This window comes from Ranitomeya variabilis, chromosome 8, assembly GCF_051348905.1.
Source record: "Ranitomeya variabilis isolate aRanVar5 chromosome 8, aRanVar5.hap1, whole genome shotgun sequence".
NCBI classification, from domain to species: domain Eukaryota; kingdom Metazoa; phylum Chordata; class Amphibia; order Anura; family Dendrobatidae; genus Ranitomeya; species Ranitomeya variabilis.
Genome location: NC_135239.1, coordinates 66,627,006 through 66,652,436, shown reverse-complemented (window position 1 = coordinate 66,652,436; position 25,431 = coordinate 66,627,006). Strand labels below are relative to the sequence as shown.

The window sequence follows — 25,431 nt, the reverse complement described above, 5'->3', positions numbered from 1 at the left end:
TTCTCCCCGTGTTTGTATGGGTTTCTGTTATGATCTGGTGGCCTAGGAGCAGCATGAGACTCACTCTGGAGAAGGTGGTATCTGTACTGACCGCGGACCGTGAACATAACACCGCAACTAGAAGTAGCCGTGGGATGTACCTACTGATCCTAGACACCTCGACACAGCTGGAGGACTAATTAACCCTATAGATAGAAAAGGGAAAACTATCTCGCCTCAGAGAAAATTCCCAAAGAACAGACAGCCCCCCACAAATATTGACTGTGAGAGGAGAGAAAAAAACATACACAGGCTGAAAACAGGATTTAGCAAAGGAGGCCAATCTAGCTAAATAGGAAGGATAGGACAGAGAACTATGCGGTCAGTATTAAAATACTAGGAAATATCCACCAGAGAAAATACAAAAACTCCACATCTAACTAAAGACATGGAGGGTATGCCTCTCCAGAGATTCCAGCCTGGCTGCATAAATCCTTACACAGATTAAGCTGGACAAGAAAAAACATGAAATGCACTGAACAATAAGGCCCACAAAATGAGGGCGACAAAAACAAGCAGGACTTATCTTGGTGAAAAGAACACGTGAGTTGGGGTGGGCACACACACCTCTCTGGACCTTAATGTAGAGCCTGGCACCTGCTTTATAATACCTAAGGTATATAATTCTTTATTGAATTCTACCAATGTTTTTATAGCTGGCATTTACATATATGCTTTGTGTGCCTAAACTGCCTATACTTATTTTGCACTACCCACTTTTGATATGATGGTGGGTTCTGGTTTCATATTAACTCATATTTAGCTCCACATGTTAGTGGTTCCTTTCAGGTGTAGTGTGCCCTTGTTTTACAGCAGCACATGCTTAATATTTTCACCTTATTGTCCACTCCAGTTTCCTGATTCATTTTGGTATTTTAGCTAATAAAGGTTGTGCTTTATGATATTTTGGACCAGTACATCTTTTTTGTTGCATGCGCAGCTGTGTTTAGTCTTTGTTTGATGTGTCCAGTATAATGATCCTATTCACCGGGTACACAACTAAACATTTTTATGACATAGCATTGTCTTGGTTGTGATACAATATGTGTTTATTTGTGGAGCTTACTACACTGCTAAAAAAAATAAAGGGAACACGAAAATGCCACATACTAGATATTCCTGAATGAAATATTTCAGTTGCAAATCTTTATTCATTACATAGTGGAATGTGTTGAAAACAATAAAACATTAAAATAATCAATGTAAATCAAAATGAATATCCCATGGAGGTCTGGATTTGGAATGATACTCAAAATCAAAGTGGAAAATGAAGTTACAGGCTGATCCAACTTCAGTGGAAATGCCTCAAGACAAGGAAATGATGTTCAGTTGTGTGTGTTGCCTCCATGTGCCTGTATGACCTCCCTACAATGCCTGGGCATGCTCCTGATTAGGCGGCAGATGGTCTCCTGAGGGATCTCCTCCCAGACATGGACTAAAGCATCCGCCAACTCCTGGACAGTCTGTGGTGCAACGTGACGTTGGTGGATGGTGCGAGACATGATGTCCCAGATGTGTTCAATCTGATTCAGGTCTGGGGAATGGGCAGGCCAGTCCATAGCTTCAATGCCATTATCTTGCAGGAACTGCTGACACATTTCAGCCACATGAAGTCTGGCATTTTTCTACATTAGGAGGAACCCAGGGCCAACCGCTCCAGCATATGGTCTCACAGGGGGTCTGAGAATCTCATCTCAGTACCTAATGGCAATCAGGCTATCTCTGGCGAGCACATGGAGGGCTGTGCGGCCCTCCAAAGAAATGCCACCCCACACCATTACTGACCCACTGCCAAACTGGTCATGCTGAATGATGTTGCAGGCAGCAGATCACTCTCCACGGTGTCTCCAGACTCTGTCACGTCTGTTACATGTGCTCAGGGTGAACCTGGTTTAATCTGTGAAGAGCACAGGGCACCAGTGGCGAATTTGTCAATTCTGGTGTTCTGTGGCAAATGCCAATCGTCCTGCACGGTGTTGGGCTGTGAGCACAACCCCCATCTGTGGACATCGGGCACTCAGACCATCCTCATGGAGTCGGTTTCTAACCGTTTGTGCAGACACATGCACATCTGTGGGCTGCTGGAGGTCATTTTGCAGGGCTCTAGCAATGCTTTCCTGTTCCTCCTTGCACAAAGGCTGAAGTGGCGGTCCTGCTGCTGGGTTGTTGCCCTCCTACGGCCCCCTCCATATCTCCTGGTGTACTGGCCTGTCTTTTGGTAGCACCTCCAGCCTCTAGACACTACGCTGACAGACACAGCAAACCTTCTTGCCACAGCTCACATTGACGTGCCATCCTGGATGAGCTGCACTACCTGAGCCACTTGTGTGGGTTGTAGAGTCCGTCTCATGGTACCACGAGTGTGAAAGCACAACCAACATTCGAAAGTGACCAAAACATCAGCCAGAAAGCATTGGTACTGAGATATGGTCTGTGGTCCCCACCTGCAGAACCACTCCTTTATTGAGTGCGTCTTGATAATTGGCAATAATTTCCATCTGTTGTCTATTCCATTTGCACAACAGCATGTGAAATTGATTGTCAAACAGTGTTGCTTCCTAAGTGGGCAGTTTGATTTCACAGAAGTTTGATTTACTTGGAGTTATAGTCTATTGTTTAAGTGTTTCCTTTATTTTTTGAGCAGTGTATATCTAACATAAAGTAGGAATAGAAACCCAGATTGTCCTTTGTTAATACATAGTGCTCACCACCTCTTACCTTTCCCTTGGCAGTCAATTCCTAGTTTTCTTTTTTCCCTCTAGCACCCTCTTGCCCACTTCCCACCCGCAGTCATGATCCTGCTATTAATTTCTTCAACTGCCTAAGAAAAACCTTGTCCCAGCTAAACTCCGATTTTTCTTTTGAAAAGTGAAAAACAACAAAAAGCCGTAAAAATTACGTTCCAAAATTTGAGATTAGTTTTTGATTTTGCACTGGAAAAGTGCAGTATCAAGCCTCACAGTGCAAGTTACTCTAAGAAAAATGATGGTTTCCAGTGCCAGATGAAAACATTTTCTTTTATTGAAAAATCTTAAAAAGACAACTCCAAGAGAGAGATGGAAGCGTTGTGGACGTTTTGACGGACAAATGCAGCGCGTTCAAGTCGCAGCTCTGGGGCCGTTTGTCAAAGCTTTTCAGAGCACATTACTGATATAATCAATGTCACCCATCGTAAAATCTCTTATGCTTCTCAGCATTTTATCACACGTCATAACATGCAGACGACCTCCGTGCAGGTTTTCGGTATTGAGAAAGTGAGAAAATTTGAGAGGTGAGGAAACCTCAGGAGACACTTGCGTATCAGGGAAGCTTTTTAGAGGTATAGTTTAGGTACTTGTGTTCCTGATGGTCTGAACATGCGTAAAGAAGTCATGTTTCATTATTAGACATCATGCAGGACATATTTGCATTTTTTATTTCTCTTTTACTCCCGTTTTTACCCATTGATATATTCTATTTATTTTGTTGATTTTATTATTATGATTAGGTGTGTTGTTCAATCATTCGTATAACACTATGATGATGTTTGTATTCTTGGAGCTGTTCTTACAGGCACTTCCTCCATGTCGGGGAATTCAAGCCCTGATCGAATCACCTGCATCTAAACACGTATATATATATATATATATATATATATATATATATACATAGTGTTTGCTTATTTGTAACAGAGTAGCTTTGACAAAGAACACCAGAGTTGAGTCCAAGATGGGTTGCATTTGTTCCTTCAAAATGTCCAACTCCCTTCCTCTCCCATGGAGTTGTCATTTTAATGTTTTTCAATAAAAGAAAATGTTTTTATCTGGAGGTGGAAACCACCATTTTTCTTACTGAACAATCTATTTCAAGTCAGCATGACCTCCTGTTCTCCACTCTAATTGTGTCGCAATAGGTGAGCTGACATCTACTTTCCATATACAACTTCCTCTGAGCTTGTGAGCCCACGATGAGCTTTTGGTGAGTTTTTGGTGCTACATATTTTCACTGCATCAAAAATGAAGCGTCTTACAGTTTCAGAAAAGTGGATGGGATGATAGAAATCTCACAGCAACTGTGTTTCGTATTTTATCAGTGTAAACGGATCTGCGATGCAGGTTTCCAATCAACAAAATATCAATTTCTCTTGCAGGATGTTTGTGCAGATTTTTCCCATAGACTTGCGGAAACGCATAAAAAATGTATGTAATCCACACATGAATGTATAAATAAAGCTTTGTCAAAGCCAAATAAGAGGAAGTATCAAAATCAAAGCGGCTTAATATAAAACATGACATACCAAAAAGAGAAGAAAAATGTTAAAAAAAGTCAACTCAATAAAAACTCATGTAAAAAGACGCACTAAAAAGTGATGACAAACGCAAGTAACCTAATTACCATAATAGCTGCTGAAATTCTGCAACATCAAAAGCTGATCGTGAGAGCATAGCCTAACACACTTCTGTTTTATATGCCAGTAAATTTCCCCCCGTATTTGTGACATTTTTACTTGTAAAACTTGGCAAAGTATGGAACATTGTCCGCTGCATTTGACACAAGTTCAAAACAACATGAGAACGTTTTAAGTGGAGCAACAGAACCGAAACATCTGCTGATGGCAAGACCTTCAATCAGAAGAGAAGACAGATTTATTACTAAAGGGAAAAAAGCCAAAATCAAAGGATGTATTTCCACATATTATAATACTTTGCACAAACTGTGAAGACCATAAAGTAAAAAACAAAAAGAAGGTGAACTACAAACAGTGAGGTGAAAGCTGTTCTAGGTCACCTAGCCTTGAAAAAAAAATTTTGATAAATGTTGCTGCACATTGTATATGAGATTTTTGCTGCTTGCATCCCCCCCCCCCCCCGTAGAAATCAGTGCACATACCCTGGAACAGGGGTGGGGAACCTCAGGCCCCAGGGCAACTTGCGGCCCTCATTGACCTTTTATCAGGCCCCTGAGCAGATTCTCAGGGACCGCATTCTTGGGCAAGGAGCTGTATTTTGATTGCTACAAGCTCATTAATTTCTTCTTGCTCTGTTAGCACACACACACAGTGTTCACTACTGAACACTGAAGGGCATGCAATCAAAGATTACATCCTGAAACCAGTGCCAGAGTCAGGATGTACTCTGCGGGCTGCGTTTGTAAGACCCCCGAAGGAAGGTATAAATATCTAAATGGTCCTTGACAGAAAAAAGATTCCCCACCCCTGCCCTAGAAGGTGAATTTATCATGTGGGAAATGTTATAGCTGGTATTCATATAATCATAGAGTGTTATAGTTGGTATTGCTTGTAGCTGCGTTGCCTTTATTTGCTAAATATTTATCGAAGTGATGCACTATACTTGGTGTATGTGGCACATCCAGGGGCGCTGCTATCTTGAGGCTGGTTGAATACTTTGCCTCAGGTGGCGGAGCATCCTTAAAGACAGGGGGCGGCAGAGCGGCAGTCAGAACATGTGGTGCCGACTCTCCCTGTAATCCCTGCTCTGACACTTGCTGACAGTGCAGTGTCACAACATCCTAACGTGCGATGTGCCCGGCAGGTGACTGTTACTTACCTGGGTTGAGGTGCAGAGGCGGTGCCCAGTCTCCTGACCTGATGGGAGACCTACACTTTGCTGGGAGTCGGACTAGTCAGAGAGCAGTAACCGGCAGTAAGTAACTGTAAAAAACATCAGGTTCTCTGGTTTCCTCCCACACTCCAAAGACATACTGATAGAGAACATAAATTGTGAGCCCCAATAGGGACAGTGATCATGTGTAAAACTCTGTGGAATTAGTGGTGTAAAAACAATATAATACTTTTGTCTGTTTCTTCAGTTTTAACACAACATCCCTACTGGAGTGAGAATGGCAAATATTTTTGCATGTAACAAATGTATAACAAAATCCCTTCACCCTTTTTTTATGACAAAAGACTATAATGGTTTACAGTGCAATTCACGTGTCCATGTTTTTCTGTGGGCCACGTGTCTGCAAAAAAAAATCTGTAAATGCATGTAGAAAAGCCGTGGAGACACCATCACGTGTTTCTCAAAGCAAGCAATGAATAGCCAGGTCTTTCACCGGGAAGGAACAACCACGGGAAGGGCAGCATCCAATAAAGGAAAACCACCAATACCCCGAAACAGCTGTCTGTGGATGGATACCATGTTTTGGCATAGGTGGTTTTCCTTTATTGGATGCTGCCCTTCCCGTGGTTGTTCCTTCCCGGTGAAAGACCTGGCTATTCATTGCGTGCGTTGAGAAACACGTGATGGTGTCTCCGCGGCTTTTCTACATGCATTTGCATATTTCCCTTTAGGGATGGGGGCAGTGTTCTGGATCACTGCGTTGAGAAACACGTGATGGTGTCTCTGCGGTGTTGGATGTTTTGATCTCCCTGAGGTCATTCATCCTTATGTTTATTGCAAAAAAAAATTTGAGATGACCATTTTTGATTGGAGTCATGATTACTCATACAGGTCGGTAAAAATCAGAAATAATATACAGATATTATCAGTGTGCTGTTCATAAATAATATTGCAATGGACAGGAAAGCATCGTAGTTCATTTATTTTTTCACAAGTGAAAGTCACTGAAGAAAGATTGATGGTAAAAAGTGGCACTGATCAAACACTAATAAAACTTAGATTGTTTTTTGCGTATGTGAAAATACGAATGTCTGAATGAGGCCTAAAGGTGTGATTTATTGTCCCTTTTTGTATATAGCTTTTGGTGCATTTTTCATACTGTGTACTTTTTGCTACGTCACAACTCACAAAGGCAGCGCCTTACAGTTCTAGCAAAGTGGATTGGATTTATAGAAATCTCCTGCGCACTGTGCTTCTTTTTAATGCACCGTGAACTGACGCAGTGTGGGATTCAAATCCGCAGCTGAGTTTTCTGTGAAGATTTTCGCCATAGACTTACTTTAGGTACAGAAATTCCGCAGGTAAACCCACATGTGTTTTAAGTGCATTTCCACTGCAAAAACACATCAAAATGCATGTAATACTCACCTAAGTATGTCACGAATGTTTTGTCAAAGCAAAAAAAATAGGAAGTATCAAAAACAAAGCAGCTTTATTTAAAGCATGACACATCAAACACAGACAAAAATCAGTGTCAAAAATGCAATAAAAATGCATGTTAAAAAAATGCACACACAAACCAAAGTAACCTAATTTTGGATGGCACGACACAGGTTAAGGAACGTGCCACTGACTGCGGTGTCCCTTTCCCCTCTTCCCCCATTACATCCACTTGGTTCACCCCTTCTCCCCCTTACCTTCAGTAAGGAGTGCTGTAGGCTGGCCCACTTTAAAGGTGGCCAATGGAAGCCCGTTGGGTATGTTCACTCCCCCATTCATTCTCCTGGTATAAAATAGAAGCAGCAGCCTGGATCCTTCCTTTCCCCTTTTCGGTCCCAGAGGTGCTCGTCCCGCCCTCCCTCTCCTTTGTTTATGGTTAATTTATTTTGTTTCATTCTAGATAAAGTCACAGCAGCTGTTTTCAATGAAGGAAGCATCGAAATGTTGCAGCTAAGTAGGCTGACTTGCCTGTAGATGTTGCAGGGCATTTGGCTACTGGTCTTTTTTGAAGTTAAAGTGTTTCCTTTTATTATTGTTACATATATTTCTATAAAAAATGAAAGCTGTGACCAACCTCACCCATCAATTTCTGGTGTTTGTCTTGTTATTGTTCAATGGGTTTTTCTGAGGGGAGGGTGAGAGGGTTTACCAAAGGGTGTTTTCTGGGGGGTCACTGCAGTCAAGCAATAGGTGCAGAAATGGTGCATAAATTCTGCAGTGCCAAACATGCACAAAAAGCTTGTGGGAGCGCAGCCTTGAATTGGAATTTTTCATCATGTATAGAGTTGAGCGACTTTTACTTTTTTCGTATCGAGTCGGGTTTCGCGAAACCCGACTTTATCAAAAGTCGGGTCGGATGAAATCGGCCGATTATTGCAAAAAGTCGGGGGCCGACTGAAACACTAAACCCAATGCAAGTCAATGGGGAATCAAAGTCGGCAGTGAGTGGAGGACAGGAAAACACCTACAGTGCCCATTGTAATGCCAAAAACATCAATTCTTATTACTGAAGCTTGTCAATCTTAATCTACTTTATAATAATAGTTAGGCATTGAAAACTGGGGGGCATTTGGCCAAAGTTGTGGGGGGGTAGGGCTGGCTCAAGATTTTTGTGGGCCCAGGAAACGCAGTGGAGCAGAAGGAAGTAATTATTTCAACTTTACAAGTGCTGTAATCCTGAGCAAGCAGGGGGGCCCACTCATTGGCATTGGCACTGTCACAGGGCCCCTCAAAGTACGGCAGTGTGTTTGACAGAGGGTGGCGCCTCCCACCAGCAGAGACACTTTTGCGTACTATGAGGGGCCCTGTGCCAGTGACGTCGCCAATGAGTATGCCCCCCACCTGATGAAGGAACCTGCACTTTCATCTGCACCTTCCTCTTTGTCCCCGTGTAAGGTGGTATAGTATGCGGGAAGGGGAACCTGACTTTCAGCAGGGTCAGATTCTGGCTGTGTAGAGTGCAAGGGGAATGTAGTGGTGGTCTGGGTCAATGTACCAGCAGACTCATCTAGCAGTGGCTGGGCAATAGGCAGGATGAGGAGGAAACACAGATATAGACCCAAAAAATAAAGTAGGCTAAATGCAGTTCAAAATTGGTAACAGGACTAAACAGGCAGCATTGCTTTGTTCAGTGGAGGACAACTGTAATGAGTGGCAGACACAGTTAGTAGGCCCAAATAATAAAGTGGGCTAAATCTAGTTCAAAATTGGTAACAGGACTAAACAGGCGGCATTGCTTTGTTCAGCGGAGGACAACTGTAATGTGAGGCTGACACAGTTAGTAGGCCCAAAAAAGTAAGTAGGCTAAATGCAGTTCAAAATTGGTAACAGGACTAAACTGGCGGCATTGCTTTGTTCAGCGGAGGACAACTGTAATGTGAGCCTGACACAGTTAGTAGGCCCAAAAAAGTAAGTAGGCTAAATGCAGTTCAAAATTGGTAACAGGACTAAACTGGTGGCATTGCTTTGTTCAGCGGAGGACAACTGTAAAGTGAGGCTGACACAGTTAGTAGGCCCAAAAAAGTAAGTAGGCTAAATGCAGTTCAAAATTGGTAACAGGACTAAACTGGCGGCATTGCTTTGTTCCTCTTTTGTGGGGAATAATTGGAAGAGGTTAGTATAAAAAAAATATATTTTAAACAACAATGACCGTGCGAATAGGTGAAGATCTGTAACCCCTTCATGACTCGGGGTATTTTCGGTTTCGTTTTTGGCTCCCCTCCTTCCCAGAGCCATAACTTTTTTATTTTTCCATCAATATGGTCATGTGAGGGCTTATTTTTTGCAGGACGAGTTGTACTTTTGATTGACATCATTGATTTTACTATGTCTTGTACTAGAAAACAGAAAAAAAAATTTCAAGTACGGTGAAATTGCAAAAAAAGTGCAATCCCACACTTGTTTTTTAATTGGCTTTTTTGCTAGCTTCACTAAATGCTAAAACTGACCTGCCACTATGATTCTCCAGGTCATTATGAGTTCATAGACACCTAACATGTCTAGGTTATTTTTTATCTAAGTGGTGAAAAAAAATTCAAAACTTTGCTAAAAAAAAAAAGCGTCATTTTCCAATACCCGTAGCGTCTCCATTTTTCGTGATCTGAGGTCGGGTGAGGGCTTATTTTTGCGTGCCGAGCTGACATTTTTAATGATACCACTTTTGTGCAGATACGTTCTTTTGATCGCCCGTTATTGCATTTTAATGCAATGTCGCTGCGACCAAAAAAAAACGCAATTCCGGTGTTTCTAATTTTTTTCTCGCTACGCCGTTTAGCGATCAGGTTAATACTTTTTTTTATTGGGGCACTCACAGCAGGCTGGCATCAATAACCATAGAGGTCTCAAGGACCTCTATGGTTACCATCGCCGACCCCCAATTATGTGTCAGGAGTCAGCGATGCGCTCATTTCCGGCCGTGCGTCCGGAAACGCCAGTTAAATGCCACTGTCAGTGTTTGACAGTGGCATTTAACGGGTTAATAGCGGCGGGTGAATCGCGATTTCACCCGCCGCTATTGTGCCCACATGTCAGCTGTACAAAACAGCTGACGTCGTGACTTTGATGTGGGCTCACCGCCGGAGCCCACATCAAAGCAGGGAGTATAACAAAACCCGGCACTCAACTTCAATGTGGATAGCTGGAAGATTTATTTGTAGTACCAACAAAACGTTTCGGTCAATGTCTGACCTTCCTCAGTTACAAGTTACGAAGGGATATCGAAGGTATATGGAGATAGGTCCTTTTGAGAGAACAAACTTAATGGAGTCACTTATACATCAGTGACCTGCTCCTGAAGTAAGTTAGGAGCTTACGTGTGTCCGGAGGAAGACGCGGAGTCCACCGCTAGTCCTTGCGTGTGCCGCTAGTCCTCCGGCACACGCAAGGACTAGCGGTGGACTCCACGTCTTCCTCCGGACACACGTAAGCTCCTAACTTACTTTAGGAGCAGGTCAATGATGTATAAGTGACTCCATTAAGTTTGTTCTCTCAAAAAGACCTATCTCCATATACCTTGGATATCCCTTCGTAACTTGTAACTGAGGAAGGTCAGACTTTGACCGAAACGTTTTGTTGGTACTACAAATAAATCTTCCAGCTATCCACATTGAAGTTGAGTGCCTGGTTTTGTTATACTTACAGTTTAAGGTGTGGGAACCTACCCGTGCACCTATGTAGCAGTGCTCACGGTTTAGTTCACCACATCAAAGCAGGGGACCCGACATGCGCCGTACTAGTACGGGGCATTTCGGGAAGGGGTTAACCTATAATTTTTTGTTTTCAAGGAGTCCTTTTTCCTACAGCTCCAGGGGACAGCTATGGGGGCATCTTTTGTGCCCTCGTATACTAATCTTTTGCTCGGGCTGTGGAACAGGGACCTCTTCCTATCAGATCAGCCTTCGTCAATGTGCCGCGTCCTCTCCTGGATGCGGTACATTGACGACATATTGCTGATCTGTCTGGGATCTCTTGAATCCTTAAATAATTTTTTTTTATGTTAAACAACAATGACCGTAATATCCATCTTATGCATCAATTTTGTGATGATGAGATTGAACGTAATGCTCAAAAGAGAAGACAAAGATGAGATACAGACGAATAAATATTTTCTGCAAAGCGACTGCTACAAACATGCTATTACATACCTCCTCCTCCCATCCCAGCCATATTGTTCAGTCTGTCCCTATGGAACAGTTCTTGCATCTCTGCAGACTGTGCTCAACTGAGAAAGACTTTGCTGCACAAGCTGAGGATTTAAAACTACATTTAATTGAACGTGGATACAGTAAACGAATGATTAAAAAAGCCTTTAATAGGGCTAAAAATTCCTCGAGACACGACCTCCTCTGCAAAACCCACATGAAAGATGACCATGAAATTGTCTGGTTCATTACTAATTACCATTCACAGTTTTTGCTGTTAAGGAAGGCAATAGACAAATCATGGCCTATCTTGAAAGCCGATCCTATTATTTCTAGGTTTCTGCCGGAGAGGGCTGCCATCGCAGCACAATTGTCATGTAATCTCCATAATTGTTTAGTCCGCAGACATTATGTTAGTGAACCACCAAAAACTTTTCTGAATACCATAGCTGCGAGGTGTGGATGCGTCCCATGTTGTCGCTACTTAGCATGCCCTAGCTTGGACCATTGTGATACCTTTTCTAATGCTAGTCAATCACGAGAATACAGGATAAGAAAACGTATCACATGTACAAGCACTAATGTCATTTATTATGTGACATGCCTCTGTTCAAAAATCTATGTGAGATTGACTACACGTCAATTAAAGGTGCGCATAAGAGAACATGTTCTCAGCATTGCTGCAGCGGCGACCCATGTGGACGCATCCACATTTAAAACAATCCCTCGTCATTTTAAACTTTACCACAACTGTGATGGCAGCCTTCTCAGGGTAAGAGGGATCAACATGATTGATGTCGGTATTTGTGGTGGTGGACTGGTGTCTCGAGAAAATTGGCCCAAATAGAGTCCAGATGGATTTGGACATTGGGAACACTACAACCATCTGGACTTAATGAAAATATAAGCTATGCCCCCTTCTTATGATAACTTGTCGGGTTAGATAATATTGTATATATTTATAGGTCATATGCTGCTATTGTTTTTGTTTTTAATATTTTATATTAATTACATCTATCTCTTGTTCCGTAGTTCCAGTTGATGCGTTTCCATATTTTCCTCTTCTTTCTGTAATTTTCCCATACAAGATTAAGTTGGACGGTGCAGTAGTTCACTCACGTGGCGGCACACAGAGGTGACTATGATTAAAAAAATGCAAAAGTGGTGGGATGACTTTTGCATTTTTTTATTAAAATTATCTTAACTAAGTACCCTATAGTATTTTCATGCAGTATTGCTGTTTATTTATTTACTGCAGTGTATTCAATCATTGTTTCTGTCTTTTGTTTCTTTCTGTGCAGTGGCCAGTGTAAACGTCCACATAGGTGCTGCATGCACCCCAGTTTGTATCCCAGTTCATATCTTTAGGATTTTTCAGTCTGTTTGCGCCATGTGCATATAAAAGTGTGGCCTGCTTTTTCTTTGAGCTGGTAAATTAGGGAGACAAAAAGCACATGTAGGGTCTTATCCTCAGATTAAGTGCCGTTTTATAACAGGGAGCTGCTCACCTGATGTAAAGGCCCCGTCACACACAGCGACGCTGCAGCGATACAGACAACGATGCTGATCGCTGCAGCGTCGCTGTTTTGTCGCTGTGTGGTCGCTGGGGAGCTGTCACACAGACAGCTCTCTCCAGCGACCAACGATCAGGGGAACGACTTCGGCATCGTTGAAACTGTCTTCAACGATGCCGAAGTCCCCCTGCAGCACCCGGGTAACCAGGGTAAACATCGGGTTACTAAGCGCAGGGCCGCGCTTAGTAACCCGATGTTTACCCTGGTTACCAAAAAAAACAAACAGTACATACTCACCATCTGATGTCCGTCAGGTCCCTTGCCGTCTGCTTCCTGCTCTGACTGAGTGCCGCCGTACAGTGAGAGCAGAGCGCAGCGGTGACGTCACTGCTGTGATCTGCTCTCACTGTACGGCGGCACTCAGTCAGAGCAGGAAGCAGACGGCAAGGGACCTGACGGACATCAGATGGTGAGTATGTACTGTTTTTTTTTTTTTACATTTACGCTGGTAACCAGGGTAAACATCGGGTTACTAAGCGCGGCCCTGCGCTTAGTAACCCGATGTTTACCCTGGTTACCAGTGAAGACATCGCTGGATCGGTGTCACACACACCGATTCAGCGATGTCAGCGGGACCTCAATGACCAAAAAAAGGTCCAGGCCATTCCGACATGACCAGCGATCTCGCAGCAGGGGCCTGGTCGCTGGTACGTGTCACACATAGCGAGATCGCTACTGAGGTCACTGTTGCGTCACAAAACTTGTGACTCAGCAGCGATCTCGCTAGCGATCTCGCTATGTGTGACGGGGCCTTTAAGCAAAAGCATGTGCGTATTGGCTGCTGCAGATCCACGGGCAACCCACGCGACCTTCTCAGAGATGTTGTACAGGATAGCTTATGGATTAAGTCCACGCTGCCACAGTAATACAGATTTGAATATAATGAAAAACTCTGGTGGTTTATTCAACGCGTTTCAAGGTCGATCTGACCCCTTCATCAGAAAAATACCACAAAGACATTATATGGACATTATAGCAATGTGATTCCCCATGGTTGTGTGTCTACTAGCTGGGCTCAGTCCTTCTCCACATGCATGCCTGTTACAAGAGTGTAAGAATTTGAAATACAGTATCCATGAATGAATGACATCTGGGCCGGGGGATTTGTAAATATTTAATTTGCTCAGATGCAGGTATATTTCTTTTTGCATTAAACTAGTTATATCTGGTGGCGATCTTTAGTTTTTGCCTTGTTGAAAGATCACTGGAACAGACAGGCCATTGGTGAATGCGGATGAAAAGTGCCTCTTTAATATCTCAGCCTTTTCTTTGTACTCTATAATTATCTTGTTGTTATATTTTAAGGGTCCTATTCCATCCATTTTTTCCTTTTCTGCATTGATTTATTTGAAAAAATTTGTAGGATTTATTTTAATATCGCTGGTGATTTGTTTCTCTTTAGATAACTTTGTCAACTTGATTTCTTTACTTTCCCTATTGAGATCTTTATACTCCTGAAATGCTATTTCTGTATTCTTGGCATTCAAGATTTTAAATGCTGTTTTTGCCTTATTAAACTTTGTATGTCTTATTTATAAATAATGTTTTCTTTTTATTTCTTGACATTTTATTGTTATAGGGTATAAATTTTCTATAGCAGAAGTTTCTGCTACCAAAACTCTGAAAAACTCTTTGTGTACGTAGCCTAAGGGTATGATCTCACAGTGTTTTTTCTTACATTGTTTTTGTCAAAATGAGAAAGCGCACATTTTTAAATTCCTTGTTATAAAATGCATCAAATCAATACTTTGTAGCGTTTTCCATTTGTATATAATTGCAAAACATGCATTTCCTGTTTTTAATTATTTTTTAATCACTTTTTTTATGCTGTTTTGGCAAGATTTGTAATAAATAGATAAGAACAGTTTGGCAGAGACAGTCAGTTTTACTAAAAAGTGTTGTATTTTTCCAATTTTATTGAGCTTTGCCCATGTTTGGAAAATCCCTGTACTGGTTTGTTTTCCAACAAGTGATAGCTGCATTCTTTAGATATACTGTACACTAGTCCACAAAGTTTCCCATAATTGCCCTTTTCTGTATGAGCTTTCAGTATATATGTATTTTGATTTCTGTGGAATTAGAAACTTTTGACTGAAACAGTGTAACTGCAATTTCATGCTTTTATAAATTTATACAGAGCATGGCATCAACCATAGCGATAATTGGCTCTGGTATAAGTGGACTTGCAGCGCTTAAATGCAGTTTAGAAGTTGGCCTTCGTGCAACCTGCTTTGAAAAGAGTGACTGTGTTGGTGGACTATGGAATTTTATGGTAAGTTTCTTGATGCTTTTATTTTTCTATAAAAGCATTTATGGGTCGATTCATCAAGCATTGTATGCCTGAAAACTGGCATTAAAAAGTCACTAATTTTTGCGGGAATATTTACATGTATGTCACATATCGGGTGCATATGTCATCAGCAGGCTACACTTCTTACGAGGCGGGTGGTGCAATGATTCCTCTGTCTCCACAACAGCTGCCCTCTTAGCCACTACTGGTGGGTGCCATTTAAATACAGCTATTAGAGGGGTTTCCCGGAGATCTAATTTAGATTACATAATCTAAGGGTGCAGTCAGACTACCGTATAAATTCGACCGGGATCAGATTGCAGTGAATGGACTGGCTGGCGGCTTTCCTGGCCTGAACCTGACAGTTGTGTATAAATAAATACATGAAGGTGTCATGCTCTGGTCGGGAGAGCTGCTAGCCGGTCTATGCACTGTAACCTGATCACAGCCCAATTTATATGGCCGTCTGACTTGGTAGGATATATGCGTAGCATAGTACAGAAGTATTGTCACTTATCATTAGTGTTGAGCGATACCTTCCGATATCGGAAAGTATCGGTATCGGAAAATATCGGCCGATACCGTCAAAGTATCGGATCTAATCCGATACCGATACCCGATCCCAATGCAAGTCAATGGGACGAAAATATCGGAATTAAAATAAACCCTTTCTTTCCTTGTAGGTTAATTCTACATGAAGGAAAACAACTAAGAATAATGTAGGATGTATTGGGGGACGTGGCGGAGACATTAAAGGCACAGAGGTTTAGCCCAATCAAATAGAATAGCAGGATTTTTATTTTTTTTTATGACGTTCGGCGTTAGAAAGATTTAGACTATGTTATTTTTTTTATTATTATTTTGTCAGATATTGATGTTTCACTACTTCCACGCCCTTCACCTTCTTTTTAACTTCTCCCACACTTTCTTCTTCATTATCCTCATCATCAGCTTCTTTGACATCAACTTCTTCACCTTATTCATCTTCTTCTTCATCTTCTACCTATTATTTTTTTTGTTACATTGTTCATATTCTTTTTATTTTACTATTATCTTCTTCATATTCAACTTCTTCATCATATTCTTATTTGTGACAGGCATTCCCATAGTTGTTATCTATAAAAGTTTGAAGATTACACCTTCCGTTCTGCCTGTCACAAAACAGTTACATTTGTCCGCGTTCAGTTTGGCCTGCAGCATCAGGCTTTATCCAGGGGCACCACGAGGAGGAACGGACTCACCCCCATACACTGCTTAGTCTTCTTCTGCTTATAATTTAGATAATATCTTTTGCTCTGATATTTAGTCTTATGCTTAATGTTCTTCTGCTCTTTGTTCTGCAGCCTCTTGTTCTTCTGCTTCTCGGTCTTGCAGGTCGTCGTCGTCTCCAGGGTCGTCGTCTCCGGGGTCGTCGTCATCGGGGTGGTCTTCAGGGTCATCGTCTCCAGGGTCGTCGTCATCTCAGTGGTTGTCGTCTCTGGTGTCGTCGTCATCTTAGGGGTGGTCTTCCGGGTCGTCGTCTTTAGGGTCTTGAACTTGGAAATGTAGCAGAAGGTACAAGTAGGCTGAGAAAATGCCGAGAAACAGCTGATGGAACTGGAACTCGGATGGCTACCCGAAGGTCCAAGAGCCAATGGAACTACCGAGGACCAGCTGACGTTACTGGAACCTGGTTACTAAGCAGGAGGTACCCGTGCTTAAAGCACTACCAAGGACCACCTGACGTTGGTGGAACTCAGATACCCAGAGGGAGGCACCTAAGCCAAAGGCTCTGCCCGGAACCAGCTGACGGTACTGGAACCAGGATGGGGAGCAGAAGGTACAAGAGCAAAAGACACTGCCGAGAACCAGCTTACGGTACTGGAACCCGGATGGGTAGCCGAAGGTCCAAGAGCCAATGGAACTACCGAGGACCAGCTGACGTTACTGGAACCCGGTTACTAAGCAGGAGGTACCCGTGCCTGAAAGCACTACCAAGGACCACCTGACGTTGGTGGAACTCGGATACCCAGAGGGAGGCACCTAAGCCAAAGGCTCTGCCCGGAAACAGCTGACGGTGCTGGAACCAGGATGGGGACCTATTCAAGCTTGTCTTCCTAGAGCCCCAACTAGCGGTGTTGGAGCAAAGGGTCAGCAGGGGGAGCAGAGTGTAGGCCGAAGCCTGCACTGGAGGCATTTGTAGGTCTGTTGTGTCTGCATGGCATTTGCAGGACACGTTGCCCTCTACACAGCAGGGGAACAGCTGGCGGTGCTGAACCCCACTGACACATTGGCTGGTGTTTTTCTCTGTGCATCTAGCAGTACCGGGCCCCAACTGGCGGTGTTAGAGCCCAGGGTCAGCAGGAGGAGAGGGAGCAGAGTGTAGGCCGAAGCCTAATTGAACCAATTTTAAAGGTAACCTTTAACCCCCCCTCAGGTGTTACAAACTAGAAGAGCCACGCCTTATGCAGCAGTAGTGCTGCAGAAGTGAAAGGTTGCTCTTTTAATTTTGTTCCTTGCACAAGCTGAATGAAACACGTACAACATTTTGGCCCTTATACAGTCAATCTGTCTTGGAGGCGGGAGTTCCCTTCGTAATGAGACGCAGCACAGCTGGCAAAAATACCACCTTTGTGCTTGGCGCGGCCTCCTCAGCATCGCATTTTGATGTACAGGAGTCTGCGTTGTTGCGTTATCCCTTGGCCATGCGCTGCCCGTCTTCTGACATCATTTCATGTCAGCTGGTGCGGTTCGCGATGCCCATGAATCCCAGCCCCGCAGTGTCTTTACAGCAGGGGTGGATTAAGGGTAGCCAGGGCCCCGGGCTGTTCAGACGCTGTGGGCCCCCGGTATTAGGATGGGAGAGTTGTCCCTGTGTCCGGCGACTTAGCACAGTTGTAAAGTTACACAAAACACACACAATACACATACATGACACACAGTACAGTACATACAACACATAACATAGAGTATATACTCACCAACAGCACACTTGTAGGCAAAGCCCTCGATCCTCCAGGAAAAAATCACAAAATAAAAAATCAAATCCATACTCCCTGTCCGCAGAATCCATAAAACGAGTGTCCCACGCCGATCGGCTGCTCTCCGGCAATACACTGCCAGGAGCGAAGCTCCTAGCAGTGTATCGCGTACTGTCCCGGAGTTCAATGACTCCGGCGTCTCGGTTAACAGCAGTACAGCTGCGTAGAACTTTCCCACGCAGCACTGCCGTTAAGCGAGAGTGCCGGGGTCAATGACCGCCGGTAAACTCGCTCGCGCATGCGCAGTGACACACCGACAGGAACTATGGCTCCTGTCAGTGTGTTGCTGCAGCCGTAGAGAGCAGACATATCTCTGGATGTGTCTGTTCTCCATGGAAAATCTTCGTGGGATACGTGGCACTTAAATACGTGGCAATTAAATACGTGACACGTGGCACTTATACGTGATACGTGTCACTTAAATACGTGGCACTGAAATACGTGATACGTGGCACTTTGATACGTGGCACGTGTCATTTAAATACATGGCACGTGGCACTGAAATACGTGGCACTGAAATACGTGATACGTGGCACTTTGATACGTGGCACGTGGCACTTAAATACGTGGCACTGAAATACGTGGCACTAAAATACGTGATACGTGGCACTTTGATACGTGGCACGTGTCACTTAAATACGTGGCACTGAAATACGTGGCACTGAAATACGTGATACGTGGCACTTTGATACGTGGCACGTGGCACATAAATACGTGGCACGTGGCACTTAAATACGTGGCACGTGGCACTTAAATACGTGGCACGTGGCACTGAAATACGTGGCACTGAAATACGTGATACGTGGCACTTTGATACGTGGCACGTGGCACTTAAATACGTGGCACGTGGCACTTAAATACGTGGCACGTGGCACTTAAATACGTGGCACGTGGCACTTAAATACGTGGCACGTGGCACTTAAATACGTGGCACGTGGCACTGAAATACGTGATACGTGGCACTTTGATACGTGGCACGTGTCACTTAAATACGTGGCACGTGGCACTTAAATACGTGGCACTGAAATATGTGGCACTGAAATACGTGGCACTGAAATACGTGATACGTGGCAAAGAAATAAGTGGCACTTAAATACGTGGCACTTAAATATGTGGCACTGAAATACCAGGCAATTAAATACGTGATACGTGGCACTTAAATACGTGGCACTTAGGCTATGTTCACATTTGCGTTGTGCGCCGCATGCGTCCTTTTTTTGATTGATTTTGGACGCAGCAAAAATGCAACTTGCTGCGTCCTCTGCGCCCGGATGCGTGCGCTGCAGTGACGCATGCGGCGCAAAACACAAGTGCGACGCATGTCCATGCGCCCCCATGTTAAATATAGGGGCACATGACGCATGCGGCGCCCGACGCTGCGGCGCAGACCACAAATGTGAACGTAGACTTAAATAGCTGGATAGAGCTGGATCCGCGGGCTGTGATCTGGCCTACGCTCAGCACTCTGCGGAGCGCTGTCATTCAAAACACGTCCACTCATTTTGGTGTTTAGTCCCAAAATGGAGGATGGAAGAAGAAAAGGGTTGGACAAGGAAATTACATCATTTCTTTTTTTTTTTCCCCCACTGCAGTTAAAGCTTTATTTGTGTCAAACACAGACAATCTGCAGAGAAAACTGCATAAAAAACCGCACTAAAAACCGCATCAAAAACCGCATCAAACACGCACCAAAAACGCACCAAAAACGCACCTGCGTTTTCTGCCAAGAGCTGCGGTTTTTGTCCTGAAAAAAAAGGATTGAAATCAGGATCGTGTGAACATACCCTCACAGTGACGCTCCTCCTCCTCACATCGCTGCGGCTTATTAAACTGATGGGGGGGGGGCCATAAACCAGTAAGGGACGGGTATAATAATGCCCTGATGGCGGCGGGCAATCTGTGCAGTAGCCCAGGGCCCCCCCACACCACTGGGCCCTGGGCTACCGCCCAGATTGACCCTCTTATAATCCGCCCCTGCTTTACAGTGTTTCACACTGCGGGGCTGGGATTCATGGCCTGGCGCAGTACATATGTTCGCCTCTCGTTCGTGTCCTTACACCTGCTACAGACTGTGCGGCGTCAGCTGATCCCTTATCGCATGCCGCGGCCATGAAGCCGCACAGTCTGAAGAAGGCGGAAGGAGCTGAGTGACAGCCTGGCGAAGATATGCACTGCTCATGCCCGTCAATCACACCCTCGCAGTCAAAATAAATAAGACACCGAGGGGCGTTGTGTCGGGCAGGGCTGCCGCAGAGGCGCAGCCAGCCAAACAATGATGTGAGAAGACGGGCAGCGCTACCAAGGGGGTTGCTGCGTGTCATTACAAAGGAAAGTCACACCTCAGGGACGTTTTAATGGTCTCAGGGGACACATTGTAGACGTGTTCCGTTCCACGTGTGCAAGGAGAATAAGTTTATGAGCCACCTTGCACACATGCAGCATTACTGCTGTACAAGGTGGCTGTAAAACACACAAACACCTGGGGGAGGGGGGACAGGTTCCCTTCAATTTCAGTTCTTGTGTCTGCGTGGCTTTTGCAGGACACGATGCCAGCTACACAGCAGGGGAACAGCTGGAGGTGCTGAACCCCACTGACACATTGGCTGGTGTTTTTCTCTGTGCAGCTAGCAGTACCGGGCACCAACTGGCGGTGTTAGAGCCCAGGGTCAGCAGGAGGAGGAGAGGGAGCAGAGTGTAGGCCGAAGCCTGCACTGGCGGCAGCTTTGTGTCTGCGTGGCTGTTGCAGGACACGTTGCCGGCTACACAGCAGTGGAACAGCTGGCGGTGCTGAACCCCACTGACACATTGGCGAGGTGTTTTTCTCTGTGCAGCCAGCACTTCGGGGCACCAACTGGCGGTGTTAGAGCCCAGGATCTGCAGGGGGAGCAGAGTGTAGGCCGAAGCCTAATTGAACCAATTTTAAAGGTAACCTTTAACCTCCCCTCAGGGGTTACAAACTAGAAGAGCCACGCCTTATGCAGCAGTAGTGCTGCACAAGTCAAAGGTTGCTCTTTTAATTTTTCTCCTTGCACACGCTGAATGAAACACGTATAACATTTAGCCCTTTATACAGTCAAACTGTGTTGGAGGCGAGAGTTCCCTTCGTAATGAGACGCAGCACAGATGTCAAAAATCCCACCTTGGTGCTGGGCGCAGCCTCCTGAGCATTGTTATTTGCTGTACAGGAGTCTGCGCTGTCGTGTTATCCCTTGGCCTTGCGCTGTTAGCGCTGCCCGTCTCCTGACATCATTTAATGTCGGCCGGTGCGGTTCGCGATGACCATGAATCCCAGCCCCGCAGTGCCTTTACAGTGTTTCACACTGCGGTGCTGGGATTCATGGCCTGGCGCAGTACATAGGTTCGCCTCTCGCTCGTGTCCTTACACCTGCTACAGACTGTGCGGCGTCAGCTGATCCCTTATCGCATGCCACGGCCATGAAGCCGCACAGTCTGAAGAAGGCGGAAGGAGATGAGGGACAGGCGAACATATGCACTGCTCATGCCCATCAATCACACGCTCTCAGTCAAAATAAATAAGACACCGAGGGGCGTTGTGTGGGTCAGGGCGGCCGCAGAGGCGCAGCCAGCCAAACAATGATGCCAGAAGACGGGCAGCGCTAGCAAGGGGGTTGCAGCGTGTCATTACAAAGGAAAGTCACACCTCAGGGACTGTTTAATGGTCTCAGGGGATACATTGTAGACGTGTTCTGTTCCACGGGTGCAAGGAGAATAAGTTTATGAGCCACCTTGCACACATGCAGCATTACTGCTGTACAAGGTGGCTGTAAAACATACAAACACCTGGGGGGACAGGTTCCCTTCAATTTCAGTTCTTGTGTCTGCGTGGCTTTTGCAGGACACAATGCCGGCTACACAGCAGGGGAAAAGCTGGCGTTGCTGAACCCCACAGACACATTGGCTGGTGTATTTCTCTGTGCAGCTAGCAGTACCGGGCCCCAACTGGCAGTGTTAGAGCCCAGGGTCAGCAGGAGGAGCAGGGGGAGCAGAGTGTAGGCCGAAGCCTGCACTGGCGGCAGCTTTGGGTCTGTTGTGTCTGCGTGGCTGTTGCAGGACACGTTGCCGGCTACACAGCAGGGGAACAGCTGGCGATGCTGAACCCCACTGACTCATTGGCGAGGTGTTTTTCTCTGTGCAGCCAGCACTTCCGGACAGCAACTAGCGGTGTTGGAGCCCGGGCTCTGCAGGTGGAGCAGAGTGTAGGCCGTAGCCTGCACTGGAGCAAGTTGAAAGGGAACCTTTAAACCCCCCCCCCCAGGCGTTTGTAGCTGAAAGAGCCATCTTGTACAGCACTAATGCTGGAAAAGGTAAACTTAGCTCTTTTAATTATGGTCCTTGCACATGCTGAACCTAACACTTTTGAAATGTGTCCCCTCACACGGTTAAACCGTCCGGTCGGTGGAACTTTCCTTTGTCATGTGACGCAGCACAGCCGTCATTCTTACCCCCTTGGCGCCGTGCGCCTCCTCCTCAGCGTTGTTTGAATCTGTCCCGGAGTCTGCGCTGTTATGTTATCCCTTGGCCAGGCACACTTAGCGCTGCCCGTCTTCTGACATCATTTGGTGTCAGGATGGCTGCGCCTGTGCGGCCGCGCTGGAGGAGATCCCGCCTCGCTGTGTCATCTAATGTAATCACTCTGCGGACCTGTGATCCATGGGCATGAGCAGTGCATATCCTCGCCTCTCACTCCCCTCCCTACGGCTTCTTCAGACTGTGCGGCGTCACGGCCGTGGCATGCTATTAGGGATCAGCTGACAGCGCACAGTCTGAAGAAGGCGTAGGGAGATGAGTGAGAGGCGGAGGTTCAGATATGCACTGCTAATGTCCATGGATCACAGGTCCGCAGTGGGATTAAATCAGAAGACACTACGAGGCGGGATCTCGTCCAGCGCGGCCGCACAGGCGCAGCCATCCTGACACCAAATGATGTCAGAAGACGGGCATCGCTAAGTGTGCCTGGCCAAGGGATAACATAACAGCGCAGACTCCGGGACAGATTCAAACAGCGCTGAGGAGGAGGCGCACGGCACCAAGGGGGTAAGAATGACGGCTGTGCTGCGTCACATGACAAAGGAAAGTTCCACCGACCGGACGGTTTAACCGTGTGAGGGGACACATTTCAAAAGTGTTAGGTTCAGCATGTGCAAGGAGCACCACGAAAAGAGGCACTTTTTCCCTTTGCATCATTACTGCTGCACAAGGTGTCTCCTTCAGTAACAAACGCCTGGGGGGGGGGACAGGTTCCCTTAAATTTAACTTGTTGTGCCTGCGTGGCGGTCGCAGTACACGTTGCCGTATACACAGCAGGGGAACAGCTGGCGGTGCTGAACCCCACTAACACATTGGCGAGGTGTTTGGCTCTGTGCGGACAGCACTTCTGGACAGCAACTAGCGGTGTTGGAGCCCAGGGACAGGAGGAGGAGGAGGTGGAGGAGATAGGAGGGATTGCCACACACACAGCTGGGGAACAGCTGACGTTACTGAACCCCAATAACAGAGGAGGGACTGTTGGGACTGTGCGGGCAGCACTTCTGGACGGCAACTAGCGGTGTTGGAGCCCAGGGACAGGAGGAGGAGGAGGTGGAGGAGATAGGAGGGATTGCCACACACACAGCTGGGGAACAGCTGACGTTACTGAACCCCAATAACAGAGGAGGGACTGTTGGGACTGTGCGGGCAGCACTTTTGGACGGCAACTAGCGGTGTTGGAGCCCAGGGACAGGAAGAGGAGGAGGTGGAGGAGATAGGAGGGATTGCCACACACACAGCTGGGGAACAGCTGACGTTACTGAACCCCAATAACAGAGGAGGGACTGTTGGGACTGTGCGGGCAGCACTTCTGGATGGCAACTAGCGGTGTTGGAGCCCAGGGACAGGAGGAGGAGGAGGTGGAGGAGATAGGAGGGATTGCCACACACACAGCTGGGGAACAGCTGACGTTACTGAACCCCAATAACAGAGGAGGGACTGTTGGGACTGTGCGGGCAGCACTTCTGGACGGCAACTAGCGGTGTTGGAGCCCAGGGGCAGGAGGAGGAGGAGGTGGAGGAGATAGGAGGGATTGCCACACACACAGCTGAGGAACAGCTGACGTTACTGAACCCCAATAACAGAGGAGGGACTGTTGGGACTGTGCGGGCAGCACTTCTGGACGGCAACTAGCGGTGTTGGAGCCCAGGGACAGGAGGAGGAGGAGGTGGAGGAGATAGGAGGGATTGCCACACACACAGCTGGGGAACAGCTGACGTTACTGAACCCCAATATCAGAGGAGGGACTGTTGGGACTGTGCGGGCAGCACTTCTGGACGGCAACTAGCGGTGTTGGAGCCCAGGGACAGGAGGAGGAGGAGGTGGAGGAGATAGGAGGGATTGCCACACACACAGCTGGGGAACAGCTGACGTTACTGAACCCCAATAACAGAGGAGGGACTGTTGGGACTGTGCGGGCAGCACTTCTGGATGGCAACTAGCGGTGTTGGAGCCCAGGGACAGGAGGAGGAGGAGGTGGAGGAGATAGGAGGGATTGCCACACACACAGCTGGGGAACAGCTGACGTTACTGAACCCCAATAACAGAGGAGGGACTGTTGGGACTGTGCGGGCAGCACTTCTGGACGGCAACTAGCGGTGTTGGAGCCCAGGGACAGGAGGAGGAGGAGGTGGAGGAGATAGGAGGGATTGCCACACACACAGCTGGGGAACAGCTGACGTTACTGAACCCCAATAACAGAGGAGCGACTGTTGACTGTGCGTACAGCACTACCAGGCAACAACTAGCGGTGTTGGAGCCCAGGGACAGGAGGAGGAGGTGGAGGAGATAGGAGGGATTGCCACACACACAGCTGGGGAACAGCTGGCGTTACTGAACCCCAATAACAGAGGAGCGACTCTTGACTGTGCGTACAGCACTACCAGGCAACAACTAGCGGTGTTGGAGCCCAGGGACAGCCAGAGAAGCAGAGGAACACAATGTAGGCCGAAGCCTGATTGGAGAATGTCGAAAGGGAACCTTTAACCCCCCCCCCCAAGGCATTTGTAGCTGAAAGAGCCAGCTTGTGCAGCACAAAAGATGCAAAAGGAAAAGGTGGCTCTTTTCATTATGCTCCTTGCAAACACAGAACTAAACACTTATAAAATGTGTCCCCTGAAACCGTGAGACCGTCCCGGAGGTGGGACTTTCCTTCGTAATATGACGCAGCACAGCCGTCATTCTTACCCCCCCGGCGCCATGCCCCGGCTCCTCAGCGTTGTTTGATTCCGTCCCGGAGCCTGCGCTGTTATGTTATCCCTT

At 46.2% G+C, this 25,431-nt stretch overlaps 1 protein-coding gene across 3 annotated transcripts in view; it reads left to right on the top strand.

Moving 5' to 3' along the window:
- Window positions 1–25,431, top strand: part of LOC143787568 (flavin-containing monooxygenase 3-like) — an 80,326-nt gene that overhangs the window by 10,902 nt on the left and 43,993 nt on the right. For 2 of the 3 annotated variants that reach the window (XM_077276429.1, XM_077276432.1), the window contains 2 exons: window positions 12,272–12,374; window positions 14,951–15,085. In XM_077276429.1, the coding sequence (XP_077132544.1) occupies window positions 14,954–15,085 (132 nt within the window). In that variant the 5' untranslated portion in view covers window positions 12,272–12,374; window positions 14,951–14,953. The remainder of the gene's footprint in view (window positions 1–12,271; window positions 12,375–14,950; window positions 15,086–25,431) is intronic. The other variant, XM_077276431.1, reaches the window with a different exon arrangement.